The 21,495-nt window shown below is 44.5% G+C and overlaps 1 protein-coding gene and 2 long non-coding RNA genes across 4 annotated transcripts; 2 read left to right on the forward strand and 1 right to left on the reverse strand.

Annotated features, from left to right (window-relative positions):
* The first annotated feature begins 22 nt into the window (after positions 1–22).
* LOC142088243 (uncharacterized) lies at positions 23–1,849 on the forward strand. Its single transcript, XR_012675784.1, has 2 exons — positions 23–1,557; positions 1,646–1,849. It is a non-coding gene; the product is annotated as an uncharacterized LOC142088243 (long non-coding RNA).
* Positions 1,850–4,698: 2,849 nt separating this feature from the next.
* LOC142088242 (uncharacterized) lies at positions 4,699–16,803 on the forward strand. 2 transcript variants are annotated; one of them, XR_012675782.1, is made up of 3 exons: positions 4,699–5,031; positions 9,886–14,812; positions 15,017–16,803. It is a non-coding gene; the product is annotated as an uncharacterized LOC142088242 (long non-coding RNA). The 2 variants fall into 2 exon arrangements; XR_012675783.1 differs by having other exon boundaries at positions 15,514–16,803.
* On the reverse strand, positions 13,072–21,229 carry LMO2 (LIM domain only 2). Its single transcript, XM_075163394.1, has 4 exons — positions 20,987–21,229; positions 20,669–20,846; positions 16,803–17,018; positions 13,072–14,040 (listed from the first exon to the last, which is right to left on the reverse strand). The coding sequence occupies exons 1-4, from the start codon at positions 20,991–20,993 to the stop codon at positions 13,821–13,823; spliced, it is 621 nt and encodes a 206-aa protein (XP_075019495.1). The 5' UTR covers positions 20,994–21,229; the 3' UTR covers positions 13,072–13,820.
* Between the last annotated feature and the right edge of the window lie 266 nt (positions 21,230–21,495).

Genomic DNA, 21,495 nt, shown 5'->3' on the forward strand with positions numbered 1-21,495 from the left:
CCCGCAGCGCCCCCTGCCGGCCGCCGCCCGCCCGCCTCCTCCCGAGGGCGGCGGCCCCTCGCCCCGCCGCCCGCGGTCGCGCCCTGCCGCAGCGCTCAGCCCCGGGGCCGGGCCTTGGGGTAGGCCGCGTCCCGCACGGGACAGCCGCGGGGTCGGGGCAGGCGGCCATCTCCAACCCATCTCGGCCGTTAAACGTGTCCCGTAGGGACGGTCGTCTCCGGCGGAGGCCGTGAGGTGGAGGCCCTCGGCGGGGAGAGGTGCCCCGCGCCTCGGGGAGCTCGGGCCACCGGGCCTTCAGCCTTTGCTCCAGTACAGCGCAGGCCTCGCCGGCGCACGGCCATCTGCGGGCCCTGGGCGGGTGTCCCCGTTAGCCTAAAGCATCCCAGATGGCGTCTGGCTCCTGTGGTTAGGCAACTGGCTGGAGCCCATCTTGTCAACGTTTCAGGCAGTCTGGGACTACACGTGCGCACGAAGCTAGGCTTTGCTTTTAAGGAATGTTAAGAGGTCAAGCTTCTTAATTTGTTTTCCTGAAACAGAAAAATAATTTGTGTTCAGCTGGAGCACTTGGACCACTGAATCTTCGTGTGGGTACGTGCTGCTAGGATCAGACCATGGGCGTCCCTGGAAGATGCTGACTACTTCCAACATCAGATTGCTTGCAGTTGCTTTGTAGTTTTCTGTTTACCAAAGGAACAAGAATTAATGTTAGAATAGCACTGACGAGGCAAATACAAACCTGCTTATATAATCAGCCTCCATCATCTGATTGTGATGGATCCACTAGGACTGAAATTAAAAAGGTTATGGTACCCATAGACGGGAAAATAAACTTACTGAGATGAGTATCATTAAGACGAAAAAATGCATTGCATCTTAAGGGTATATGCAAATACCAGATTTTCTTTTAACTTTCTTCCACATTTGAAAAGAAATATGTTTTCAGAGAAAGCGTATTTTCATTTCGTTTTAATGCATTTCAGAAAAACATCTTTTCCAGAACACTGTCCCTAGAACTGATTTCCTCTAAGACCTTCAAGGAGGGTTCTCAGTCCTGGCTTTGCAATAGGAATGTGGCAATTTTTGCAAACCAGGCTCCCAGGTCTCTGTGAAGAAGCCCAGTGTCTCAGACACGGCTGCGTCGCCAAGCGTCACCGCTGGAACCTCTGCAACCCAACCCCCTGGCCACGTCCTCTCCTGAGCCACAGACCACAGACGCACCAGCTTCCAGCCGTCAGCTCGCCCACAGAAATCTCGAGTTGAGTGAAAGTGTGTCAAAACCGCGATGTTGCGGGTGAAACATTTCAAGCTTAACAAGCAAAATCTGTTTGCTCAGCAAAAGTAACTAGTAGATAATACAGTCACAAAAATAATTCATTTATAATGCTATAGCCCTGTAAAACTAAGAATCCCAAAGCATTTCACAAACTGTGAATTGAGCTTCACAAGCATCCTCTGAAGTAGATAAATACTAAATAGGTCACATTTTATATGGAAAAAATCAGACTGTGACAGCTGCAGAAGAAAAAGCAACTATTCTTTTTATGTCCTTCACTTTTAGTGAGTTAAATGTTCTTATTTGAAAGAAGGAATTGTTTCTGCTGCATGATTTTACACTACTAATCCTTTTTTCTCTCTTCTTTTTCAGATACCAGTAGTACGTTATTGAAACAGTTGATTGTCCTAGCAACATCACTGAAATAAGAACTGAAAAGGAGCAAGCTAGTGGTTATAGGACTGCATTTTTGCTAGCTGTCGGGGAGATTTTTGTCCTTTATAATTTGTATAATTGTAAAGTTCCCTGTAGAGAAGAAAATACAATAGTAAAAGTATATTTGAAATGTTACTAAAATCCTATTACTTGTATTTGTATTTGTTCTTGGTTTTGTGGTCCATGAAAATCTAACAATGCAGAGCTAAGAGAAGCTACGTAATTCTTTATTTCTGTCAGGTTTTGCCAAAAGATAGATCCAAAGCCTGGATAGTATTGCTTCTAGTACTTGCATAGTTCTAAGGCTTGCATGGGTTGACAGTTGTCAATTGTTACCTTTTTTTGCAAATAATGAAAATCTATGGTTTAATTTTCTAATATTGTCTTGAGGGGACTTCTTTCCCTTTGTGGCGCTTTCAATTTTCATTCTGAAAACCTACTGGAACTCTTTCATGTTGTTTCAACGGCTGAATCCATCTTCCTCTGCTCCTGTTGGGCTCCATTTGATTTGATGTAATTCCATGTAAATTGACATGAGATGACTTCCATGTAATGCGTGTGTATTTTGGGGAGGATTTCGTCCCTCAAACAGCCAAGTTAGGTATTTCATAAAATTGTGCAAACTACACTGTATTTCTTTCTTTCTCAAATTCCTTCTTTACCTTTCTTTCTCATTTGCTGTTTGCTCCTATTTTAGTGTTTAAATCCCTCTATTATTGGTATAATGCCATGCCATGGTCTGAATTTGCCTTTGCATTCTGAATGACAGACCACAGCATTAAATAACATTTGCCTGTCAGAGCAGTATGAAACATCATACGGACTGAAAAAAATTAGAAAACCAAGAGCAGACAGACTAAAAAGTATTCATATGTCATATGCTTCCTCTCTATGTTATCCTTCATGCATAACATAAAGCAGGTATTACCTTCAACAATTAAAACACTTCTGGAATTTTTGAAATAAAATAATTCAGTGGGTGAAAAGGAAGCCAAATAATCAAGATTTGCTAGCAAAGTAGAAACTGTAACAGAAGGAAATACAAAAACAATAAAAAAGGTGTCTTCATGGTTTTGCTAAGGAAGCAGAAAATGCATAACAATTTATGAAGTTATCATAATCGCACATTTCAATGATCATCTTCCATTCCAAAAAGGGGCAATTTGTAACATGGCCTTTCAAAAGTTCATAACTGCTCTTAATTTTTTAACTATACCTGCTCAAGATGGCCAATGAGCATAAATGCCTCCAAATCTTCACAACACCAAGGAAATTAGGGGATTAAAGAATGGGGAGTCATCACGGAAATGATGTGCCAAGCTACAGAAAAATAGCTGAATGATTTCTAAAGGTCTGCAACAGTGCATGGAAAGATGAGAAATTAGGAAAAGTACTTTGCCATGAGACTGCGGGTTTGGCAGATAGTGTCGGTGGCAGTAACTGGTGTCTGCATACCTTCGAGGTGGGCACGTATTTGCAAGGAATGAAGTTACTACAGTTCCGTAAAGTACTGCTGGTCATCTGAACTGCAGCAATTACACGCTCGTTCTTACCTACTGCCCTGCCAAAATAAGTGTATTAGCTTAAACTCTCTGGAAGGTGGGTTCGCATTTAAATTTCCACCATCGCTAACACCGCAGTGCGTGGTTGAGGAGAGCTCCGCACCCACAACTCTCAAGGTTTCTAGATCTTTGTTTCTTTTCTGAGAGTTGACGGGCAGCCTTTCCACAGTCAGAGGTGCGATTGCAGCGTGGGTAAATGTATCCAGGACCGCTGTTACTCGGGGGCTTGGGCAGCGGTGAAGGTGGAGATGGAGTGGCCTATAGTTCTGCAGGAGTTAGTTATAAAAATTAATTATCCACGCTGGTTAGGCTAGGGGCTCCTCCAGTGTGCATCGAAGAGCTGTCATTTTACTTTCCTCATGGATATCCTAATAATTGCGAAGAACACGTAGTAAAAGAGAAATATATGTTCCTGAAGCTGAACAAAAAATTTGCAACAGACAAAACCCCCAAAAACCAAAAGCCAACATAAACCCACTTAAAATTGTAGCATTTAGATGTTTTACCCACAGCAGGCTTTGCATTCTCCATCAAATAACTGACAGCTGCACAAACTGTGGACACAGGTAAATTATCATGGCATTTTCCCAGCTCAGTCTAGACATAAATGTTCTTTTCCATTTTAATAATGGAGCCTAGTTTTTCTTCCATTATCACCAGTCTTGGAGCCCAAATGGCTAAATATATCAGAGGTATTCCTCAGGCTGAAAATTTCTCAGATTGCTTCGCGCATCCCATGTTTAATCTTTGAAAGATAATGAGGCTTTTAGCATCCTTCATTTATTTTTACTTATTGAAAATCTAATGAAACGACACACTAGGGATCTCTACCACCGGGTGCTGAGCGTCTCTTGAAATTTACCTAACGCGCAAAGATTTTTGGTCAGGGTATGGTCTACATTTCACAAGATCGGCTTCTTAGTGCTTTAAATGGACAATAATAAATGGGCAAAACTGAGACTTCGAGGGGAGTAGACAGCTTGGGGAATTGGTAGTAGGAAAGAAGCTGAGGTCCAGAAAATTTGCATTGTTATTATACTATTATTATTGGGTTTGCTCTTTGCTGTAGCAAAGACGCAATAAGGTCAGGGCTGCATAGGAACAATTAGGCAATGACCTTTGCTTGGACAGCCAATCGTCTAAAATTAACCAGAACACAATGAGTGGCTGTAATAAAGAGCACGGGAGGAGTAAGGTAAGAGAATTAAAAACGGGAGCTGGATGATCATGCCGTGACTCCAACGAATCACATAAACATAAAGATAGTTCAGCAGTCCTCTGAAAGGTGGGGGATTTACATATGAACTGATAACCAAATCACTTTTTCAGGCTTCACACCAGTGAATCTCAGATGAGATTTGAAAGATGACGGAGAGGTAGCTAAAGGCATCAGAGCCAGAACTTCAGTGTACGTAAATAAACTAAATATTGCATAGGAGCTTGTCGGACATTTTAGTAACAAATGGGATATCTGTCAGAGTACAGCTTCAGGCTGCCTCCTACAGAATGAAACAGTGGTTTAAAAAAAAATCCCTTCCTCATAGATTTAAAAAAAAAAACCCTGCCACGTAGACACAGCCGACAACACCCCCCCTCTTGAATCTCTCTCACACGATGGTAAATTAGCCTTGACAGCTCCAAGGTCAAATGAAGTCAAAGGAATCGCCAAGAATTCGACCAATGGACTTTATCACAGTGAAAGACTCGACGCAACCGTAGCTGGAGTCTGCTCCCAGCTTTCATCCTTCTGGACCCTACAAGGTACGCCATGTGCAGTAATCCAGGCAGGTCCCTTAGGGCAGAAGGTCACAAGCCGAATTTGAGCCTCATGTCCTCCTGCCTCTGACCCCTGCGGGTCCTGATGCCGAGGTGAGCTAAGGAAGGAGCACTGCGGCAATATAACGGTGGCCGGTCTATCTGGAATTGTGAGACAGCCCTACGTGGATGCTCTTGTCTACATTGGTTGCCTAAGGCTGCCAAAAAGCCACCTCTGGTCCTCCCCGATCTTGCGCAGCACAGTCAAGGTGCCCTGTGACTTTAGGCTTGTCTTTTTTTTATTAGCGAATCTTCTTGTCTCAGATTCCTAACTCCAAGATGGGTCTAAAATATTTATGTACGTTTGCAGAGTTTGGAATCCCACATGGAGAGTAATTTTAGTAGACTGGGCTTTTCTTCAGATGAAAGATTCCATGTTGACACAAACTGGCATACCCAAGTTTTATTCTTTCCCAGGGTTGCTTAGCTCAGAGTTTGTTTTCTTTTCATATCATCCTCTTTCACATAAATCAAATATAAGATACTGCTACAAATGTAAACATTAACCCGTGAAGGTATCAAAAATAAAGTTTACTTACTTTACAGAGCGTGAATAGCATAGAAAGGCATGATTCTTCTATCCAAGAGCTAACACGTTAAATTAAGCAGATAGTGTAAAGAGAAACTCCGTGCAGTGGATAATCCGTAGGTGCCCTCATCACAGGCCAGCAAAACCTGCTTTCAGGTTTTGTACGTATACAGCTGTGCATGCTGGATTAATACCGACAAAGAATAACGCTGACAACGCTCACAGGAGACCACGATTGCTTATTTCAAACTTAACTTGGTAAAATAAAGCCTCAGGAATATTTGTAATTTCATGTGCTTACAGCATTTTCACTGTGTGCGATTCCTGATGCAATGGCATGTTCACGGCCTACGGGATGTGTGCGAGACCCTGCTGAAAGCAAGGACTGGAGGAATATGATGTCCTATCTTGTGGGAAGTGCTGTTTTGTCTGGGAGCTCAGAAGGTCTGTCTCTACCTGAGGAACATGGAGAATAACGGGGCACCCCTAGAGAAAATTCTGCTGCTATTGAGTCTTTCCTGACCTAAAAAAACCCATCTGTACAAACCAGATAGCAGCTCACTTTTCAGCTCCACGCGCTGTTTCGTTAGGTTGTTAGCTGAGATTGTTAACCGGTTAGCCGCGGCCACCGCGGTGAGGTCTTTTTTGGCTACAAACACCCGTGCAGTAGGAACAAGGCTGAGCCCAGCGTACATTCATCAGACGATGGCAACAATAAATGTCTGGAGTGTTGAGCTGGATTTGAAGAGGTAGCACAAAGATAAAAGACTCCAGAAGCCCTTTGCAATTCCCTTAGTCATCCATTCCCACCGAAGGCTTCTCTTTTGAAGTTTCCAGGAGGCCTGGTGCAACCTTTGGTCGTCCTTTCGGTCAGAGCTCTTATCTGTCTAGTGCAGACCCGGCCTCTTTCTGCTTGTACTACTCAAAAACAGTTATTACGAGATAAACAAACTGTATTTGCTGATGCACGTTCTCAGTTTCCTTATCAGCTGAACAACACGCTTCTCATGCATGTTGGGTCAAACTCACTGCTGGTCCAGCTCCAAGAATTCCAGGGCGACTGCACCGCAGCTCGTTCGGCGCTCGCTCGCACCTACCGACTGCAAAAAAACCATAACCACGTTGTGATGGAGCGTTGTCTTTGACCAAGAATTTCCCGGCAAAGCATCCTTAGGTTGATGATTGCAGCTCTTAGATCTTTTTAATGAGATATCAACATGATATCTAAGCACTGTTTTGGGTAGCTGTCAAGACGCTTCGGGATATTGTCAGGCTGAAGACTATGTCTTATTGTAGAAGAATTTCAGTTTTATTGTGATTGTCTCTTTAAAATAAACGTAAATAAGTAAATCATCTGTATCTCAAAACCAGTTTGCAGGTCTTGTGAAATACATTGGTAAAGTTATCTGATATGCAAGACACGTATCTGAGGAGAGAAGAAAACCAAAGTCCTAATCCCAGCCCAGAATCAGGGGTCTAAAAACGTCTGAAGGCTGGAGACTGAAGCCAAGGGTCCGGCTGTCGTGGTTGAAAAGCCACTGTACTAACAAGCATCCAAATCTACTGCCACAGAAAGGGAAAATACATCTTGTCGCTGACATCCTATGTTGTGGAAGCTACACACAGCGCGCAGGAGTCATTGTTCAGTATTTCACTAATAGGAGGCTCATCAGTCGGTTACGAATAAACTCTTCTAAACTCTCAGCTGTTATGTCCAGGGGCTTTTGCCTCATTGCTTGTACCCAGATGCTGGTTTGCTGGTCTGCTACACCACTGCTTCCAGATCTTTTTTTGCCGTGAGTAGCCCGGCAAACATTCGTGGCAGCTTTCACGCAAGAGAAATGCTTTTACTTTTTTGTCTTTTAGACAGAGGGCTGCAATGATTAACCAAAACAAGAAAACAAAAGCCTCCCTCGCTTTTTAGGCTTCTTTCATAGCCTTCTTAGTGCAAGCTTTTACCAACCAAGCCAAGAAGATACAGCCCTGAAGGGGAAACCTCTCAGCAATCGTGTGAAAGGTAGCTGGCACAGAGCTACGGGACTGCAAAAGGAGTTAGCTCTCTTGGGTCATGGCTTTCAAAGGTTATTCCTCGCTCAACACTGCAGACAACAGCTACTTTTCCCTAGCCCAGTCACTGCTGTCACAGCATCCCTCCTTGCTCCCCCGTTCCAGCACCTCCGCAGAAGTCAAACTTCTTGCCGTTGGTTACGGCAAGTTATGCCGATGTATAAATATACCCAGAACAGGCCAGAGAGAGAGCAGAGATGATCCGGAAGCATTCAGCAAAAAGTGTATTCAACCTTTTCATTAAAAAAAGAAAATCTCTTCCCTGAAAATCTTAAATGGGTTTTTCATGCATGATCTGTTTTTCACCCCCAAAAATTAAATATTTGAAAACTAAATTTTTAATAGAGAAACAGTTTAACAGGAGCTTTTTGACCATCCCTTTGCTGTTGGCAAAGAACACAGATAAGGGGGCTTACGGGTGCGTCAGGCATTGCTTGAGTATTGCTACAGAGAGTGAAATGGTGGCTCGCTCTCTATGTTTGAAGAATAAGCCATAGATGTCATCAAATGCATCTATTTTAGCTGAAGTTCGTGGGTTTTTACCACCCATGCCCAGATGTCCCCATAGGCTGTTAACTCCTGATTCCACAAGCACAGCTAAGCTTTATATACCGGATTGTCTGTCATGCAGGGAGGGATGTATATCACTGTCAGGCAAAATTCATAGCAAAAATCCATATAAAATGCTATTTGAGACTGCTCTCCGACATTCAGAATGTGTTTGAGATCCCCACTGTCGACAGGTCAGGACATGCGTGGTACCCATACCTGCTCCGTCAGCGGTTGCCAAGTGGTCCATGGCTGAATGGTCTCGCTTAAGCCAAGAGCTCTAACTTCTGCTCTCGTAGAGGTTTGGCTGAGTTACTGTGTGATCTTTACGCAGGTCATGTTCATTTTGTGCCTCAGTTTCCCCACCTATGGAGCAGGGCTTGTAGCTTAAAAAAGGAGAGAGTAATGCATTAATGGATTAATGCTTGCAAGGCACTTAAAAAGCGTTAAACGGAAACGGTATGTTTATTAATTAACCATCAGAGATCTGCTGGTTTATTAGGAACCTTTCAGAGCTACGCCTTCTCATTAGCCTGGTACAAAACAACCCACAGCAGGAGGGAACAAGTTGCTTCGAACAAGGTTCAACTTTCTGCCAGTTTAATCTTCATCTCATTGACAGACTTCTGAATCTTAATTTAATTACAGTTCCTTAAATGTTTTCTGATATCGTATCTCAATCGCTCTGGCCTATGTCTTTTTATAGTTTCTTTTTTGTCGTGGGACAGAGGAATAGCTCATTTTTTCCAGTGTCCATTAAAATTCCCTTTGCCTGCAGTGCAGTACGCTCTATAAAAGAGATGAACCCGCTGCAAGTGAAATAAGCTGATGCTGCACTGTCTTTTTAGAGCAACAACAATCTTTATAGATTATTTTTCCAAGTGTCATGAATCTCCTTCAAAGTCGCAAACGACTGTTATCAATTAATATACTTAATAGTCCCATTTTCATACAGTGTCTATGCTCACCCTGGCAGATGCTTGAAAGCTTTGCGTTTCGGAGATAAAGTGTTACCTCGTATGTGGTGGGGGTGCGAGGGGGGGTGGTTCGGGAGCAGAAAGACATGTTAAAGTGCAGCACCTGAGGCCTTCTTGTTTTCTGAATTTACAGTCTCAGGCTGGCAGTCGTATAAATGAGTGATGCTCTCTGATGTTCTCTTCCAAGCAGGCTACAAAATTGGCAGGGAGTCTTCGGTTTTGTGCTGATGTGTCCAGAATTCAAATAATTTGATTCTTGGGTATAATGACAATTGGAGGCACAGTATTACCTTGAGAAAAAGAGATGGGAGAGACAGCTTCTGTACCCTGTATTGAATTAACAACCGATTCCCATTTACTCTCTCTGCTGAAAACTCTATTATGCGGGGTTCTTATTGCCCTTATTCAAGGGCATAGAATTAAAAAAGTGATATCGATGGTAATGCTCTCATCTTCCTACCGTGACATTGAATAATGGGGACAAAGAAGGGAAATCTTGAAGGCTGATACGCCTTTTAAAATACTGCTGATATTGAAAACATGTAAAGGACAATGCATTTGAATATCAGCTGATGAAGCCATATTCAGATTATTGTGCTTTTTGCCTATGCCTTTAAATCATCTTTGCTTTTATTTTCGCCGTTGTTTTCGGAACATTTTATTTTCTTGTGATTTCAGGAGAGAGGCCTTACATACTTGAGATGAGGATGGAGGTGAAGGGTTGGTGACACTAATTCCAAGAGAAATCTGTTCTCTCTCCTCCTGGATCCGGAGAGCAAGAGTTAGGAATTTGGCAGGGAAAAGTCGACCAACAGACAGGTATTATTATAAAAGTAGAGTAATACTACTGCTCTTCTTCTGGCACAAGTTGTCATTTTCCAGATCAGCTTAAGCCCTTTCTGAAGTTACATAGACTAGATAAGACTGGTGGTCTTACAATAAAATAAGAATACCCACTGTGGGCCCTGCAGCATCCTTCCTTTACAAATATACTCGCTGAGATTTTAAAATGTATTTTCCTTTGTAAATTATATCTTACACAAAATAATGAGTGAAGTTCCATTAGGGAGTTTTAAATGCTATTTTACAGAATAAGTGGTAATATCTCCATTTTACAGGCGGGCAGCTGAGAAGCAGAATATTTAGCTAACTTGCCAAAAGTCACACAGGAAATACTTTCTGATGTGGGAACAAAACACGGATCTTGCTCTCATAGTGCAAAACCACAAGCCTCCCTGAACTATTGACACGCTTACCTAATCTTAACCCAGATGTTAACGAGGCCCCTTACACTCAATTTTCAGTCAAACCTCTCAGTGAGGTGGAATCATGAAAATCAGCTCTGCAGCGTGCTGAGTAAGGTTAAAAATTGCACTGGAAAGGTTTTAGGGAACAAGTGTCAAAACTCTCACCTGTAATGACCTCAGTTGATTGTGACCCCATCGATGCCATCGTTATGCTGGTGTAACTCTGTGATTGCAGTTATTTTAGAGTCAGTTACACCATCATGCTGTAGGAGATCAGGATGCGGCTCAAAACGTCTTCATAGCAATTCTGAGAAGTCAAAATCATGGTTTACTTTGTCAAAGGGGAGCTCATTTTATCTCCCGCTGCCCCTCGCAGAGTCAGGGCCATCGGCAGATGGCTACCGGTGATCCTCGTTCAGAGACCCTTCAGCTGGCAGCGCCGTGGGATGGAGCGGAGTCCCAGTCTCCCAGTCTCCCTTTCATACCTGTTCGTCTCCATCATTAGCGTGTGACTACAGAAAAATCAGCTTCATAGCTGATGGCCATCATCTGCAAAATGTTCTTGCCATGACCTAGTAGATGTTCATGAAGCCGTAAGCACTCCTCTGCCCTGCTCGTACAATAGTGCTATCGAGGTATATTTTTTCGGGGAAAGGAGAAGGGGCGAAAGAAGAGGGGCTCTGAGAGGGACATCGCAATGACATGGCAGGGCATGACGACCTGGAGAGCTTCAAAGGCATCAGCCACGAAGCTGTTGGTACTACCTTGTCTGGTGGTGCGCAGCTCACTGCGTGTATGTGCTCCCACGCTCCGACCTGGAGCACGATTGTGCACCTCCACCCTGCGATAGCATCCTGCTTACATCCAGCAAGCTGTGTAAACGAACAGGGGTACGGAGACTTGGTTCTAGCTGGACAGAATATTTGCAAGGAGCCTCTGCGGGAGAAGAGAGATGATAGCTGTAGTTTCCCTGGGTACATAGCTTTCTTGCTCGTGCTGGCAGGGATACGTTTTAGGCTAAGAATTAAAATTATGGCCTCCAGAGGTCAGCGTATCACTTGAGAAGAGCTAAATCACAGAGCCCTCAAACTATACTTGTCAAGCATGAGCTCATTCTGTCCTCTGAATAGTACCCAACTTCACTGGTAATAACAGTTAAAGGTTTTGTTCCCCAGCGCTAGTTGTGACCACAAAAGCAAGAAAAGAAAAAATTGGTCTCAGAATATCCATTGTAAAATGCAAAATGTTGTCATTGGTCAGTACTGCCACTTGGATGAGAGGTCCCTTAGGTGACAAGTTTATGGAAAATAATCAGGTTATAGATATCCACATGCTTAGGTGCTATTCCTTACCTGTTAGTACTGATGGGGTGAATGGACCTGCCAACTGTCTTCTGAGTGGACTGTCAGACCTGTTCAACTGTGTCATAAGCTTTATTTTTTTAGTACGTTTGAATACAACGTGCAGTTCTAGTGACACTCTTGAAAATGATAACGTAGAACCAGAAAACATACAGAGATGTAACCAGAGATTATCAGAGGCATGAAACAGCTTTCATGCAAGAAGGAACTTAGGCTATTCATCTCAGAAAAAAAAAGTTGGAGGGAATACGATATAGGTCTTTAAAGTCAAGAATAGTGAAAAAAAAAGGCGATAGGAGTTGACTATTCATTCTCTCTCACAATATGGTGGTCAACCAATAAAGTTATCAGGCACCAGGTTTTGAAATAAACACACACAGAATTAAACTGTGAAAATCATTCCTTTGGGACTTCATGGAGGCCAAAGAGTCAAAAAAAGAGACTAGGCAAACTCACGGAGAATGGGTCTGTGGGTCGGTGTTAAGCAGAGGGGTCTGAAGGCAAGCTCACACAAAGCTCACTGGACCTTCCTGCAAGCTGGGAAGGCTTCATGCGGAGGTCACGCCTGCTCGCCTGAACACCCACTACTTGTCTCTGTGGGAGTAAAATACCGAATGTCCACTTTTGCCTGACCAGGCGTACTTCTCATGTTCTTAGCGTTACTGCAGTCCTAAGAAACTTCCTTCTGCTTAAGAAGCAAGTGACCACAGTCTTTGCGGGAAAGGCTCTGAACTTAATTCTTTCTGAATACTAGCAAGTATTGATTGGCTCCACTGATATTATACTGGATTCAATAATCCAGAGCAAAATCAGGACGAGCTACCTTTCTATAACACCCTAATCTTACCTGATCTCCTCTGAGATCAGATAGGCTCTGTCTTTGTGGCGAAGCAACACCCAAATGTATTTCTCTGTGGGTCACCAGCCTCAAAACATCCTCATAAACACCAAAGAGCCTCAGTGTCACAAAACACTACCTAATTTCTCCTACAACACTACCTAATTTCTCCTACAACACTATCTAATTTCTCGTTAGCATGAAGAACTCTACAAAGCTTACTGGACCTCAGTGTTCTGACATTACTGCTTTGAAACACAACCTTAAGTGGATCCAGCAGGCATCAGCCGTAGACAAAGTGTAGAAACCCTGCTACAAAAAATTAAAATAAATAATACAAACAAAAAACCATCTGAACTCCAAAAAAAGGAATAACAACATTCAAATCTTCTGTTATTTTTATTAAAGCTGCAGAGTCTTACTACACACAACAAATATTTTATTGATATAATCTAAGTTAATAAAATAGTTGAACAACTCTTTAGATTTATATTTGTATAGAAATGATCTGTGGAACATCTCATCTTGAAACAGCAGTGCCCAAAAACAACTATTCAGCAGGATTTTTTTAAAGAAGAGTTTGGGACTAGAGGATGCACTGTTCATTCTCAAAGAAAAATAAAATCCATGCAGAAATAACCCCCACCCTCTTCCCGCTTTCTTTCCTATCCAAAGTGTAAGGCCGTATAGAATGACCATGTAAATGATGGCCCTTTCCTTCCAGTATTCTTCCTCATGTCTACATTAGGAGCTGTCGTCTAAACTCAGTAACTAAAACAAGACGAAAAGAAAATTCCATTGCACAATCCTAGTCTGCAGGTGACAAAGTCATAACATCTCTTTACAGAAGTCCCTACTCTTTTTCCAGTTAGGAGAATTGGTTATCGCGTTGTGTTTGTTCCCCAACGCTCGCCTACATGGCTGTTGTCAGTTATTGTCCCTACGCCTTTGTTAAGAGAAGTCAGTCTATCTACTATTGCTGCCGTCTCCCTTCTTCACCTCTCTGCAGTTTAGGTTCTACGTAGCACTGCCTGCAAAGGGCCGACTCCCTGGTATTTTCCCCCCATTTTAGACAAAGCCCATAGCTCAAGTGATGATCTCCTCACTGCAGCTATGCATCGGTGTCGCCCGTGAGATGTCTTTTATAGACTATGAGGCATGTCTTTGCTAGATCATTCCATTTATCTTAGTCCACTCGTAGATGTCCTGTTCACATACTATGTCCGAGTTGATGAGGAGGTATCTGTCCCCAACACAGAAATGTTTCTGGCAGGCAGCGCATTTGAAGCATTCAAGGTGATACACTTTGTCCTTCACCCGCATGGTCATCTCGTAAGCCCGGATTCGCTTGTCGCAGGAGGCGCAGAGGCCATCTTGGCCAAAGAGCCTGAAACAACAACAGCAGAGACGTAAGCAGAGTTCCTTTGCTGGGGAGGTGGGAAAAACCAAATCAAAACAAGAACACATCATCAGTGCCTTGATCCAATAGTCATCGTATTGCCGAGTTAGACAGAGGCCACGTGGAAAGCTGCCCAGCGGAACTCTAAACTTTGCAATACCAAAAATTGAGGTAGGAAGTCCAAGGTCCTCACCTGTTTTCAGCAGAATTGACTCCTCTGATCAATGACCTTATCCTGAATTGCTGAGCAGCTTCAGGAGGAGTAAAGGTTCCCCAGATCAGAGCATAAAGCTGTGCCATGCTAATACTTCCACTTCCGTGACCGATAGAAATTACCTTTCTGTTGATAAATTTTGCCTATCTTCAGCTGTTGCTATTGCAGTTTACAGAAGGGAGTTGACACAAGCCATGGTCTAAGACTCCCCTGCCTCTTGTCGTTGCCTCCACAGTGGAGACTCTTTCAAACCCAAACATTTCTATATCCATGACGTCCCTCCTGCTGGGTTTCAGATGGATACATGCTCAGACTTTCGAGATACTTACGCTAGCCTAAACAATTTTATGATCTGGACCGCTTTTGAATCCGCATTGAAAAACCCTGCTGAGATCATGATGGTACTGTCTATTAGAAGGAGGCTCTAACGAATGCCCTAGCTGGGCGCTCCCCTCACAGCATCCACTACCATCCCCTGGAGCAGCGCGACACACTCAGCTCTGTGTGAACGCCAGCCTGGCCTGCCGTCTGCTGGCTACGGAGTTGGTAAGTCAAATCATTAACAAAGAAGCATGAATATATTGGGTTTTTTTCTTAAAAGAGGGGAGAAATGCTACGTATTACTTGTTTGAAGTATACGCCTATTGAGTTTGACTTCTAAGTTTCCATAGTAATTCTGGAAAGAGTTTTTCCAACACTTCTCTTACATGTGCTGTGCCTGCTTCATATCATCTTCTGAACTGGAAAAAGAATGCCCACTAAATTAAGAGAGATCTTTACGGGGAAAAGACATCGTTTCTTTCGTCTACCAGGAGATGTCAGTGTTTACTTCTGCCCAACGAAAGTAACACTAAGGTTTCACAGAAGTTGCCAAATTTTTCATTAATGAGGGAAGATATTACATGTTGCATTATTAAATAAATGAAAACGTTGAATTTCACTGCAAGAAAATACATTAATTGTATTGCCATACTTTCTGTTGTTTCCATTTTAAGATGAAAAGAATTTGGGAAGTGTAACTAACACTGGATCACTGCTGGGCTCTTGTGTATGTGGAGTATTCACAAGCAGCCCCATTAGCAGAACTCAGTTCTTAGTTCCTGCTTCGCAAAATTCCCATCGGTAAAGCTCAGGGACACCATAATTAGGAACTCCACTGAGATTTTGCTTTAGTTTTTATTGGCAGGTAAATTAGCCTTCAGTAAGGTAGCTGAAAAAATATCAAATGCCATTATTCTGTTCCACAGACCTCCTGTGACAGCAGGGATCCAGTAGAAGAAATGGATCACAGCCAGCACAGCAAAGATCAATACACTTTAATTGTAATCAAGAATGTAAAGATCCTTTATTATAACTTTTGTGAAATATCTTCATCTCAATTTAATCCTTCTACTTACGCATTTTGGCAAAACAGATAGGCAGAGAGACGTTAATGAAAATACCTGTAACAAGTATATTCGTAGGATCTGATTCAGCAAAATGGGTAAATTCTTCTCTATTCAGGACCAGGCTTAAGAACACTAAAAATCCGCTGGATCCAAATTAGTGCAATCAATCCACTGGATCCAAATTAGTGCAATCAAACTTTCCTGTACTGGCTGTAGCTTTGCCATAAACATACAGCACATTGCATCCTTCTGCTTGAAGTGTCCCAGATAACTTTACCAGCGATGCAGAGAAAGGCAGGGATCAATCCGTGTGTAAAAGGCGGTGGCTTCAGACGCCAAACAGGTACAGCAGCCCTGCTGGCTAGTGGAATGAAGCATCACGTATAGAGCTGATATTACTGCATCAGAAAAATGAATTTAATTCGGTTACCTTGGATACCGTGTTCTTAAATGGGAGAACTAAATGATCTTTCATCAGTCGCTGATCTTGGCACCTGGTTTTATATACCTTTCGGCTCCAAGGCAATGCTTGGAGAAGCACAGAACTTCTTAAAACCATTCGGGGGAACCGGTTCATTGTCAGCTCAGAGGGAGCTTGCTGAAATTCATCATCTTTTCCCAATTTCAACTTGCCAGAATCCCACGCTGACACTGCGCGGTTCGCCTGGAGCTGTCAGGTTATGTCTGTGCAGACTGATCAATGCCAGCAACCCCAAAGTCCCAGGAGTTCTTACTATATTCTTCACATTTTCAAATAATTCTCTTTAGTCCACACCACGTAGCAATGCTTTCATTTTCATTAAAAAACGCTTTTTTTTAATCCAACAAAATTTTTAAGGTTTAACCTATAAACATCTCTACGTGACCTAATCAACACCTCTGGATTTACCTCTGACTTACAGAAGACCCCCAGCAGTACCACAAAGCATCTGTGCACGAACCCCCAAAATATATGAGCCCATATTGTAAACCTGAGCTTGCAAACACAGGGCTGTGTTACAACTGCGACTGCCGTCAGGCTTTACGTTCAAGAGTAACCAAAAATGACTTCTTCATGGATCTTTGCTCACTAGCTATAAGTAAACGAATAAGCAAAGGTAAAATGATAGAAAGAAGGGGAGCGAGGGTAGAAGGAGCGGGTTGTGTACCTGAGATAGTCCCTTCTGCAGAGCTTTCTGCCCAGTTTGTAATACAACCGTCTCCCCACTTCCCCGAGCCGGCACCCGCACAGGTCGCAGCTGAGGCAGTCTTCGTGCCAGTACTGATCGATGGCTTTCAGGAAATAGCGGTCCCCGATGTTCTGCTGGCACCCGCCGCATGTCAGCAGCGAAGGGGGGATTTGGAGGACTTCATCCACTGGCTCCCTGGGGGAATGAAAGAATCGTCGGAGAAGGAAAATGTACTCTGAAAGCATCCGCAGGAGAAGAAGGAGAAGGAAAAACAAAACACAAGATTGGTCAAGGTGGAACAGAGGTTACATCCTCATTTTCTCTCTCAGCGGAGTAAATGATTTATCTGCTTTTGACATCAGAGGGAGCAGGACTTCACTCTTCTTTTGCTTTAAAAAAAAAGAACGGCTTAAAATTTAAAGAGTCAATAAGAGCATGCAAAAATTTGCCAACTGATTTTTTTATTTTTCTTCAAATAATGCATAAACATGACAATCTCTGTATCACCCGTGTGTATTCATTACTGTAAAGGCAGCTACTACTTTACCAGGACATTGGTGTCTGTGTAGATACGTCGTTTTTCTTCTACTGGACAGAACATGAATTGCTCAGTCATGTGTCTCAATCCACGCAGTTCTTGTAAAAGAAATACCTTTCCCGTAACGTGATTCTTCCGTCATTAAAGATTGCACTTTTTCAAAAGTACCATCAAAAAGCTGCCTGGATTCACCATTTCATAGAAATGCTGGTTATGTCTGTGCAGACTGACGGATGCCAACAACCCCAAAGTCCCAGGAGTTCTTACTATATTCTTCACATTTTCAGATAATTCTGGTTTGTCCACAACACATAACAATGCTTTCATTTCCATTAAAAAATGCCTTTTTTTTCCCAACAATATTTTTAAGATTTACCTAGAAACATCTCTAAGCGACCTAATCAACACAGATAACCTCTGGATTTACCTATGACTTACTGAAGAACCCCAGCAGTACCATAAAGCATCCGTGCATGAACCCCCAAAATACATGAGCCCGTATTGTAAACCTGAGCTTGCAAGCTTTGACTGTTCGAGCCGCTGGAAGCAAAGGGAATTTCTGTCTCACCAAGGGCTAAAGGACTAGAAGAGGCACCTGAGGGATTTTCCATGCAGTCAACTTTCCGTTGGGAAACGTAAATTTAAAGGCTAAGTCTGGGGATGTCACTTCTCTGAACAGCGTGAAATGAATAAATACAACAGATGAGACTGTTGCCCAACTGGTTTAAGTCTTGCTGCCGTCTTTAATAGAGCCAGAATTTTACCTGACGTTACTGCAGGACTTCTTTTATTCCTTCGGCTAAGGACATGCACCCCCTGGGGGGGTCTATGCCAACATAGCTCAAACAATTATTTGGGATTTACACATCCCTGCATGAAAAGAGGCACAAACCTTTATTGTGATATTAGCACTGACTATAATGCACGATATTTTTTTTCCCTTTTTAAAAAGCTCGGAAATCTAGGATGGTTCTGGGGATAAAGCAAGAATTTTCTTCAAAGCTACTTTCTTAAGGAATTCTTTTCTTTGCCTTTTCGTGCAATTTTACAAGTTCTGCCAAAAAACAAAGAACAGCAAAAATACTAAAAGAAAGGCGCCTGAGCTCAGTTCTGCAAGGTTTGCAGCGACCTGGTGCTGCCACTGAGGGCCCCATCCAAACCCTAGGGGGGTTAACAAAAAAACCTACTGGATCAATCCTTTAGGCACTTGCTTAATTTTAAACCTGGAAGGCGTGTGTTTGCACATTTATGCTTTGCTGGATGATGACCGAGGTGCTCAACATCTGGTAGAGTGGAGCCCCAAATTTTTTCGTACGTTGTTGGGTTCTCGCTCTAGCGCAGAGTCCCTCAGCGCTTTGTTTCTGGTGCTGGTCTGGCCTCTCTTAGGCTGGTGGGGCAGAGGAGACCCACGCTGATAGAGAAGGATCAGGCTGCTCCCAGTTTCCAGCAGCCAACAGGAAAAAATTATATTACTACTGCTTCTTTACTGGGTCAGCAGTTTTCTGGGCAAAAATTACTTTCTTCAGTAGGGAGAAACGACCACTGGTCAAGAACTTCTGTGCTGAGAAACTGCTCCTGCAGTTTTTATTTAGGCAAGCTGAGCCCTAAGGTATTATCTGATTATATTCTGTTCTGGTTTTCACTCTTCTAAGTTTAAACTGCTGTGCCCCGAAAGTTGTGTCATAACATCCCTCTCCTACCAGCTCTCCGTCCTGTGAGTTTTCATTAAAATCATGGGGAACTCTGTATGCGATTAGGCCCTGGTTTTTCGAAGTTTATTCTTTGGGGCCCCATACTCCCTTTCCTAACGTGTGGGCTCCACTCTGACAAGTTCTGAGCGCCTCACAATAGAAGGAAATGCACATTATTACCCATTATTGGAAACTTCAGATGTACCCCAAAATATTTCATCTTACGGGCGTTCAGGAGTCACAAGCCAGGTCTCTCTGAAAGCCCTAAACTCCGGAACAGCCTGGCGGATGTTTATGCAGAACAGAACTGCTGGTTTATGCATTAGCTTTTTGATGTCCATAGATTTCTAAGCCGGCACTTAAGTCACTAGAACACAAGGCAGGTAAATAAATAAAGATTACTAAAACTTTGTAGTTGAAACCGGGACATCATATACCTAGGAGCTTGGATTATCGTTTCTTAAAAAACAGTATAAAATACGAGAAAACGTAACATATAAAACTTATCAGATGCGACACGGAATGAATTGATTTAATCCCCAAAAGAAACAGTTCCCATGTGTTCACTCCGGGCTTCAAGCAATGGCATTTTTAGTATCTCACAGGAAACAAGCCACCAATGACTCAAGTTTACTGAGAGCAATGTTTTAAGCATTATCTGAAATGGAGATTTTATAATTTTCTTTTTTCTTTTGTCTTATCATGATTCCAGACAAGCATAACTGCAGTTATTAGCACGTACAGGGCTGCAGGGCTGCACTGGCTCTGGGTTTATGCTGAGTTGCCATGCCTCTCGCCAGCGGGATGCCTGTGTGCGCAGGAGGGACGGGACAGCTGCGGAGCACAGCCCGAAAGCCGGGATCAGGACACGAGAGCCCGTCCCTTCCCCGAGTGGAAAACCCAGGGAGCGAAATTCTCATCGTCTACATCCCGTCAATCAAGTCTTTCTACATGCCCTTTGCAGAACACCCTGCCCCCACCAAAGCAGTTTATACGAGCTCTCGAAAGTTGCATTATGAAAATGTGGAAGTTGGGCACCCACAGATAACAGCTCTGACCTTTCGCTATAATCGGCTACGGCGAGTTGGGCAGATCAAAGATGGGGCAGAGAGGGTCCCTCCAAATGAAAAACACCTTCAGATTTGGAAAGCGTGATGCTCTCCCTCTCCCTGAGCCGTCCCCAGCACCCCCGGGTTTCAGGAGCGGCTGGAAAATGCCCTGCCCGGGGGGCTTTGCCGCCTCGCCGCCCCCGGGGGCTGCTCCCGGCCGCTCTCTCCCACAACTTGGGGAGCTCTCATCAACCCACACCCCACCGCCAGCCCCCCACGGGGCCGGGGGCTGGGGCAGCGCGGCCGCCGGTGCCCGGTGCCCGGTGCCCGCCGCCCCCGGTGCGGCTCGGCGCGGCTGGCGGCTCCGCCGGCACGGCCGGGGGGGGAAGGAGCGGCAGGGGCTGCTGCCGAACCCCCTCCCCTCCACCGGGAAGGGGTCTGCCGGGCACACAATGCCGGTGGCGGCGGAGCCGGTCAAGTGGCTGCGGTGGGGAGGATGAGTGGCCACCGAAAGGCTCATGGGGAGAGAGGGACGGCGGGGGGGGGGGAGAAAAAGAGGCTACTTACTCGGAAGGATCGAGGCTTTTCCTCTCGATGGCCGATGACATTGGCAGGGATTGTTCCTTTGTAGCGTGCCTGTGGTGGGATCTGCCCCCGCTGCCCCCGCAAAGGCTGTCTGCTCTCGAAGCCTTTTCACCAGCTGAGTTCCCCCTCCGCCCCCCAATGACATTCACAGGATTTCCTCCTGCAACACCAAAGAGAGAGAGAGAGAGAGAAAAAAAAAAAAAATATGGGCTGGGGCTGCTGCTGCTGCTGCTGCTGCTGCTGCTGCTGCTCCTCCGCCGCCGGGCTCCGGCTCCCCACGGCTGCTCCGCGGGCTCTAACCTCCCATCCCCGCCGCGCTCCTCCTGCGCGCCGGCCGGCGGGGCAGCTCCCGCGGCCGCGGCTCCGGCGGCGGGTGGGAAGCGGCTGCCTCGGCTGCCACCGCTGGCCTCAGCCCGGAGCTCCCCGGGCTCCGCTCAGGCTTTCTGCCTGGGCAGCTCCGAACATGCTCCGGAGCCGGCTGGCTATGCTGCAAATGGGGAGATCAGCATCGCTCGCATTATTATGACTCCGTGGCTCAGCCCCGGGTCTCTGGTTTCATTTCCTTTTTCCTGATCACGATTCAAATACAATAGAAGGAAATCACACTTAAAGAGACAGCTGCCCATTTCTTAACTGGGCTCCTGGGGATTTAGCAATACAAACAGCAGCATCACGACTCGCTGGGTTTCTTAAAGAGGCAGAGCTGGGGCTCCCCAGAGCCAGGGCTGGGAGCTGACGTTGCGTTTTCACATTCCGAGGGCATTAAATAACACTTTCTCGGTGGACAAGGGGTGCTCAGGTAGGTAGGC

This window comes from Calonectris borealis, chromosome 14 (genome assembly GCF_964195595.1).
Source record: "Calonectris borealis chromosome 14, bCalBor7.hap1.2, whole genome shotgun sequence".
NCBI lineage: Eukaryota > Metazoa > Chordata > Aves > Procellariiformes > Procellariidae > Calonectris > Calonectris borealis.